This window comes from Myxocyprinus asiaticus, chromosome 25 (genome assembly GCF_019703515.2).
Source record: "Myxocyprinus asiaticus isolate MX2 ecotype Aquarium Trade chromosome 25, UBuf_Myxa_2, whole genome shotgun sequence".
Taxonomy (NCBI): domain Eukaryota; kingdom Metazoa; phylum Chordata; class Actinopteri; order Cypriniformes; family Catostomidae; genus Myxocyprinus; species Myxocyprinus asiaticus.
The window spans coordinates 5,672,379-5,680,602 of record NC_059368.1 but is presented as its reverse complement, the minus strand read 5'-3'; the positions used below and the strand labels follow the sequence as shown (position 1 = coordinate 5,680,602).

Genomic DNA, 8,224 nt, shown 5'->3' with positions numbered 1-8,224 from the left:
ATTTTTTTTTTTTTTTAATTTTAAGTTGTGCCTTCAAAATGTATGAGTTAGCTTACTCAATTTTTCAAGTTAAGAACAATTAGTATGCATAAGTAGTACAAAATCAAAACCTGACAGTTCCACTTACTTAAATTTGGAATTTATTAACTTAAAAAATGTGATGTAACTGATTACCTAAATTGTATTTGAGTGGTGGTGGTGTAGTGGGCTAAAGCACATAACTGGTAATCAGAAGGTTGCTGGTTCGAGCCCCACAGCCACCACCATTGTGTCCTTGAGCAAGACACTTAACTCCAGGTTGCTCCGGGGGGATTGTCCCTGTAATAAGTGCGCTGTAAATCACTTTGGATAAAAGCGTCTGCCAAATGCATAAATGTATTTAGTTCTGCTAACCTATTCGGGTTTACAGTGTGGGCATTTTAATTCAAATACATTATATAATAGCCTTGGCCTATATATAGATATAATAGCTTTATATAGGCCAAATGTGCATTTTATAGGCTAATAGCTATATTGGTGATTCGCAACGACAAATTCGATTAATTAACAATCATCATGTGGGCATGTGTAAATGTTTGAATGGAGAAAACGCGGCTTGTTTCAATGGACTTGAATGATGACAGTCATCATGACATCACCAGACAAAAAGCCTCGCGCTCTGGGAGCGAAACCCTCCAGTCAATGGCACAGACACTGCGCGCGATACACACGGAGACGACGTTCCCGCAGAGCCAGCGCATGTACCGATTCTCCAGCCAGCCTGTCCTAAAACTTCTCCTGCTGAACAGTACACACTTTAGAAATATGACACTAATCCTGGAAAATCTGGTTTTGCGCTGTCACATTTGAGTTTGCTTTCTTTGACCAAAGCATTTGCGTATTTCGTTAACGTTTACGCTACTCTCAGAACAGTCTAGTAGTTTTGAAGTCTTGCAAAAGTATGAACAAGAAGAGGCGACCTGAGTTGCGGCAACTCTCTGTCGTGGGATAAACATCGCTTGTGGATTAAAACGTGAATTCATGAGGAATTTAAGAGGCGACGAGGAGAACGAAGACCGGGCACAGCGCTTCCTCCTTAGGTAACGCTACAATTTATTTACTTGCCACTCAACTAGATCAAATAGTACATTTGCAAAGAATGTGACTGTTTTGAATCAACTGTTATATTGCAAAATAAACAATTTTACTAAACTATTTCTATATTCTACAATCTATTGTATACATGTGACATGATATGAGAAAATACATCTATTTTACAGCGTCAGGAAGTAAAGGCGCATATTATTATTATTACTATTATTATTTAAAGAAAACACTTTTCTGCTTCCTTATCATCCGATCTCTTTGTCGTCTTTGTTGCTTGAGTTGTTTTTGCGTATGATCTACCACCTGTAGCCTTACAACACTCCCTCACCCACTTCAAAATTTCTTCTTTCATTCCCAGTCCTTTTGAAGACTTTCATGCTTTGCATTGCGCGATCCAAAGGCAGAGACCCATGCAGACATGCACCCCCACCCAGACGCTGCTCTCTTATCTCCCTCTTTAATTGCAGACTCCATGTCTGCTGTCTTCATGTCTCCTTTCTTTCGATTTCTTTTGATTCCCCCCTTTCCTGTTTCATCCCGTTTGTCTGACATCCGCTTTGGTGTCTCCTGCTCGGTGACCGCGATAGCGCACGTTTCTACTGTAGACCAATCTCTTATTATAGCACGCGGATCTTATTCTTTCACTTTTTTTGTTCACAGCCTCAAAGTGATATAGTAACTTAAAGAAAAAAATCCCCAAAAGATCTGCATATCTCTGTGCTTTTAATGCAGCCGCAGGTTGAATGTGGCTATAGGGATCTTTTTCATGCGTATCAGAGGTTTGGTGGTTGAAGTATGCTACAAAAAGTTTAGGTGCATATAGGACAAATAACAGGGACAATGTTTGCCCTTAAACTCCTATGAGTGCTTAAAAGTTACAAAGGGGAGATCCATGAACCACTGCGCCTTTGAGCAAGACACTTAACCCCAGGTTGCTCCACTGGGGACTGTCCCTACAAGTGTACTGTAAGTCGCTTTCAGAAAGAAAGAAAACAAATGACATGTTTGTAAAAGTGTAGTGCAAATAACGAGACAACTAATTTGTATCCACTCTTCACAGGAACTGACTGACCATGGTCGCCGTGGTCCGCGCTCTCACAGTGCTGTTGCTCGGTCAGGTGTTGCTGGGAGGTGCCTCTGGACTCATTCTTGAGATCGACCGACGGAAATACGGTGATTCGGGGAGACACGCGCCGGAGCGGTCCGACATAAACTCTCTAAGCGAGTTCGAGCTTCGGCTGCTCAATATGTTCGGACTGAAGCGTAGACCCACGCCGAGCAAATCGGCGGTGGTTCCTCAGTACATGCTGGACCTGTATTATATGCACTCTGAGAACGATGACCAGAACGCGCGGCGCCCGAGAAGCGCAATGGGAACGCACGCGGAACGGGCGGCCAGCAGAGCGAACACTATACGAAGTTTTCATCACGACGGTGAGAGTTATTTTTTCACCTGTGTATGCAGTAATGCACATACTTCCCAGGAGTGTTAATAGACCTTTTGTAGCGGAGCACCATATTTAATTTTTGACAGAGACGAAAACAAGGCTGTGAGGGACAGAAGCACAGTCTGTTGTGGTTTGTTGTTGTTTACTGATCGTTCATCTGATGTAACAGTGAAAATACATATTTTCCCCAAAAAGAAAGCCAGTAGACAAAAAACTCCAGACATTTAGTTATCTAGGACCTAAAGGTAGCTATACAGCTTTGACGTCACAGCCTCATTTTCATTCCCGTCAAAAATCAAATATGGCGCTACACTGAATAAGGTCTTAACATTTTGTGCAACATGCAGTACTTCACGTTCCAAATTTAGTTCTATTGTTTATGCATAAAATTAGACATTACATTATGTGGTTTAAAAAAGTGGCATTTGACAAATGTGTTATTTAAAAGCTTAAAAACCTCGTGAGGAATTAAGTGATGCAACCATTTGGAAACTATTGACATTCCACAAACAGCTCTCACTATTATTAAAGACGCAAGAAATTGCATCCTAATGACGACTTTACTCAAAATAATTGATAGTGTTTGAGTGCACTTAATAGTAGTTTTCCAGACAAGGTGTGGAGCTGCGTCCATGCACTAGTTATTTTCCAAGAATCCACAGATTACAGTAACAAGCCTTACGAGGAAATCCAGGATGCTATTTGCCCAGATAGTTTCAGTGTTCCCCTTCAATTTTAAGTTTAGTTCTGACATTCATCTTTTTATAGCCATTTGAGGGGGCTAGTGTAAAAGAGTTGAGTTGTGCTCAACTCTTTATCACATGCCCATGTAATTTAAGACAAACTGCTTGAGCCAGTCTGGGATTGTGGGTGGCTTTGTGTGTGAATGGTCAGATTCATATTTGCTTAAAAGAGAATCAGATTTTTTTTATTTTTATGAAATCAAACCAAGTGTGATCAGGTGGCACTTCAATTAAGTCTCTTTTAGGCGTGTTATCTGATTTAAATGATTCAAGAAACATGCCCTCTCTTGCTCTGGATGATTTGAGCCTGTGAAAATGATGGGCCTTGTTGCATAGCTTCATGGAAGCCTTCTCCCTGGAGTCTGTTCAGAGGTTAACATAAAGTGTGGCACGAAAACACAGTTTTCTGAGGTTTTGTATCCTAATTTAGAAACATTTCACTTTAGTGTCCGTAGGATTCCTATGACATACAGCCATTTCGTGATAACACGGAAACAGTCACACTACGTGCTTACTGCATAGTGTTTTTTGGTGGGAGGTATCAATTAGACAGTCATTACAGGCTTCTGGACAGTAAAATGGCACAGAGTTTGATGTATGACATCCAGTGGTTGAGCAGATACACTGCAAACAGGGATTAGGATGCTTCTTGAGTGATTACGATGAAACAAATCAATTAAGTATTTCTATTCAGTGTCTTTCTTGTTTACAACCATTAACACGCTTTTCTCATGCACCTCCCATGACTCAGGTTTTTCTGGTTGTCTTAATTTGGTCAACTCCGTATTAGGGAACATGACTGTATTTCTAACACCCTCAAAAAGTATGTCGTAATATTATGTAATAATTTTATAGTTCCCTCACTTTTCCTGACAAATAGTTGATACGGTGCTGGTTAAAAGCCTGATAGTTGTGATTTAATGTCAGTCCGTTTGTTCAGCGTGTCGAATGATTCTTAGTGTGATAAGCAGTCGGTTTGGAGATAGCTGTCATACACATACTACTCGCCATTTTCTGTTGCCTCATTTCCAAACAGAAATTAGGAATGTCAATACACTCATAACTGTGGCTGACTACTTGAGACAAGCCCAAACTTGTTCACAGTCACTCCCCCTCAAGATAGATTGACTGAGAGAAATAAAAGGAAAAGGTGAAGAAAAACAGACAGAAAGAGGGAAAGAAAGAGCTGGGCTTTCCCACATCAAATAAAGCATGCTTATCTTCTGTAGGCACTTTGTGATTATGAAGCAGATAGGTTGGATTATTGGGAATGGAATTTCCAAAACGTCTCTTTTCAAAAGAGATTAAGGGAGCTCTTTGGTCTGAGAACGTTTTATTTTAGGGCATCGAGTCGTAGGAGTAGCTGTTCCTACGCTGATTGCAACCTTTATTGAATAAAGACTTTGGAAACAAGAGAATGTTGTCACTCTACAGTCGCACAAACAGCCTCGCACTTGCAGCTAGTCTTTCATTTTAAGGATGTTTTAACACCTGGTTCTAACATCTAATCTCTTGCTCTGGCCAGACAAGAAAACGCTAAGTGGAAAATTCTATTCAATGTCACAAAAATGCCAGGTTTCAGCATGAAGTTAATGGAAGCTAATCACGCTGAGCTCGAATTCACTTCTCTTCAGACAACTAGAGTTGACGTGAAAAATTTTCCTTGTTTTAGCCAAATTTGTGACCTCTACAACAATGTTTCTAATTGTCTGACACTTTCTTCAATTTCCAGAGGCTTTGGAGGCACTGTCCAACATGAAAGGAAAAACAACTCAGCAGTTTTTCTTCAACTTAACCTCCGTTCCCATCGAGGAGCTAATCACCGCTGCAGAACTACGTATTTTCAGGGACCAGGTTCTTAGTGACACAACAGCCCCGACCAATAGCAGTGGTGCAGGTGGCTTCCACCGAATTAATATATACGAGGTGTTTAGGCCAGCACTGTCCCCCTCCAAAGAGCCTCTTACTAGACTTCTAGACACCCGTCTTGTGCAGGACTCTCACACACGTTGGGAGAGCTTTGACGTGGGCTCTGCTGTGGCACGCTGGGCGCGTGACTCCAGGCATAACCACGGGCTCTTGGTGGAGGTGCTCCACCCTGAGGAGTCGGAAGGACCAGAGGAGGCCAAGAGGAACCGGAGGAGGCATGTAAGGGTGAGTCGTTCCCTCCATGGCGATGAGGACTCGTGGTCGCAAGCCCGACCCCTGCTGGTCACATACAGCCATGACAGCCAGGGCAACGCTGTCCTTCATTCCAACCGAGAGAAGCGGCAGGCACGGCGAGGGCCAAAGCAGCGCAGGAAACAGCACCAGCGCACGAACTGCAGGCGGCACACCCTCTATGTGGACTTCAGTGACGTGGGCTGGAACGAGTGGATTGTGGCACCGCCCGGCTATCACGCTTTCTACTGTCACGGCGAGTGTCCCTTCCCGCTGTCGGACCACCTCAACTCCACCAATCATGCCATCGTCCAGACGTTGGTGAACTCGGTCAATTCGAACATTCCGAGAGCCTGTTGCGTACCGACGGAACTTAGTCCCATTTCTCTGCTCTACCTGGACGAGTACGGGAAAGTAATCCTTAAAAACTACCAGGACATGGTGGTTGAGGGCTGCGGGTGCCGATGAGAACTATATCTACCCAATGAAGACTTTTATTTATACAAAAGAACTTTCAAAGAGCTATTTTGGAGGAAGAAAAAAATATATGAATATATTTATGCTGACTGATCAAAAAATGGGAAAATAAATATTTTAACGAGAGGTGCTTGCTTTTTCCAGTGGTTCTAAAGATGTTTTATTTGTCCCATGTACATTTCAAAATGAGTGCAAAAGCACATGAAGTATAATGATCAGATTTTTATGACATATTTATTGCATAACCACTTTATTTGTAAATGCTGTGTATTTATCATGAAAAATATATGACCTTCATTCAGTGTGCATTTGGGAATACATTATTTGAAACCAAAAAATAAACCATGGATGATGAAGTTCCCTTTCAAAGTCATGATATAACAAATATACTGTTGCCTTGACCACTCTAGAGTGCCTTTTGTTATATGAAATCATGGACTTTTTCTATAGGCAGTTTCTTTTATGCTACATTCAAATGGTGATAATCTGATAAACAGGACTAAAACAAAACAAAAAACTTGTCATGCCAAGGCACAGTTTGTCTCTTGAGCTTGCCAGTGTTCCAGCATGGTCATACGCCACAGTGGCATTTTTTGGCACTATCAGCCTTGACACAGTGTCTGGGGCACTTAAAAGTAACTGATCAAATAGAAACAAGAGCAGCATGTTAGGTAAACCTGAGACAGTGGTGTTTTAAAAAGAGTTATCAATCTCATTTCATCAGTCAGAAAATTCATATAAGCTTGCATCGGATGATTTTTCCAGTGATTGATCCATTTGGAAAACAGATACAGTTTTGCATTCAAAAGATGTAATTACATGTGATCAAGAGAGATTTTGAGGGTGATGTCTGGCTAATTAAAACAGTCAAGAACCATTCAAGTCTTTATCCAGATGTACAGTGGCCCAAAAATGTATTTGGATCAGCATCGCCTAATAGTTCGTACAAGATGGCGAAATCATAAGATATTGTATGACTTGGCTCATTCAAAAAGGTATGACTGTTATCCTATACAGGCATACAGTTTTAGCCAGCTTCCTGTCAAACACTTTATTATAAGAAAGGAAATGTCAGGGAACAAATTTAGCAATGAAAATGACTTATGTCAATAACCTATAATATGCTTTCCTCGTCTCGTTCCAAACCCAGATGTTTTATTTCTTCCATGGTACACAACAATGATTTTCCAATTAAAATCATGGTAAGATTTAGGGTATGAGTAAGGGGTTAGAATTTAAAGTTAGGTTTGGGTTTGGGGTTAAACTATTGATCATTGGTTCGTTTTTCTCTATGGGAGTAAAAGTCTGACATTTTTGTATGAGCCAACTAGTACAATTTCTTACGATTTTGACATCTTGTACTAGTTATTTAAACTTTTAAAGAGACCGGGTTGCTTTAGATCACAAATTATTAAACCAAATGTGATTATTTTAAAGACATCTAGCAAGCACACATTGGAAGCTAAACATTTAATAAAAATAAGTTTTTTTTTGTTTGTTTGTTTAAGGTTTAAAGGGAACTTACTTCATACCTCCACCAATAATCACCTTGACACCAGGTGGTTAAAAGTAATTGCAAAAAGGACACAGAAAAGTTAAGTTCTAGCATGAGTTGTTTGCAGATGTTGCAAATAAACATTAAAATGTGTTTTTTTAAGAATAAATTGCAATTACCCTAAAGCCCATTGTGGGCTGAACAACTCTGATTGTAGCATAGTTATGTGTGTTTGCCAATTTCTTTCCAATCTGAAGTTTACCAAAAAAAGTTATATTTTTCTGCATTAGTTTGTCATTGTATAGACCAAACCGCAGCACTGGTATGGAAAAACTCAACAGCCTTTGTGGTTTCTATTCACCGGCTTTTCTCTCAGCCCCTGAAGGAACTGTTTTCCTTTAAAAAACCCAGCATGAATGCTTTTAATGAAAATTAAATTTCATGCAACACGTAAAAGCATACTTCCTCTATCCAGTGCACTCTTAGAGTGGGGAAACATTTCTCAGAGAGTAATAGATTTAATGGTTTGTCTTTAAAGAGTCCATAAAGCTTTAATTGAGTTGTATGGCAATACAACTTGCCATGGTTCACATTTAGTACGCACTTCCCCTTGTTCTACTGTTCTGTCAGCCTACAATTCCAACCCAGACAGTCCCAAAAGACAGCTGTAAAACATTTCATTTGTTAGATTTGCCAAACATCTACATTAGTGCCAGTCTAAACTGTTGATGTAGCAAATTGTAAACATTGCATCCCATTTGCAATTAATCAGGTAATGAGATTACTTGTGTAATAATGCAACAACAACAACAAAA

General features: G+C 40.3%; 1 protein-coding gene across 1 annotated transcript; it reads left to right on the top strand.

Annotated features, from left to right (window-relative positions):
* Nucleotides 1-691: 691 nt before the first annotated feature.
* LOC127415671 (bone morphogenetic protein 2-like) lies at nucleotides 692-7,450 on the top strand. The gene is made up of 3 exons (XM_051654484.1): nucleotides 692-1,079; nucleotides 2,147-2,520; nucleotides 5,010-7,450. The coding sequence occupies exons 2-3, from the start codon at nucleotides 2,160-2,162 to the stop codon at nucleotides 5,903-5,905; spliced, it is 1,257 nt and encodes a 418-aa protein (XP_051510444.1). The 5' UTR covers nucleotides 692-1,079; nucleotides 2,147-2,159; the 3' UTR covers nucleotides 5,906-7,450.
* Nucleotides 7,451-8,224: the final 774 nt, after the last annotated feature.

Bases quoted from the DNA above. Each gene is read 5' to 3' on its own strand.
- LOC127415671 (XM_051654484.1), top strand. From the start codon at position 2,160: ATGGTCGCCGTGGTCCGCGCTCTCACAGTGCTGTTGCTCGGTCAGGTG. The intron at 2,521-5,009 runs GTGAGAGTTATT...TTCAATTTCCAG, and splicing joins ACGAAGTTTTCATCACGACG to AGGCTTTGGAGGCACTGTCC.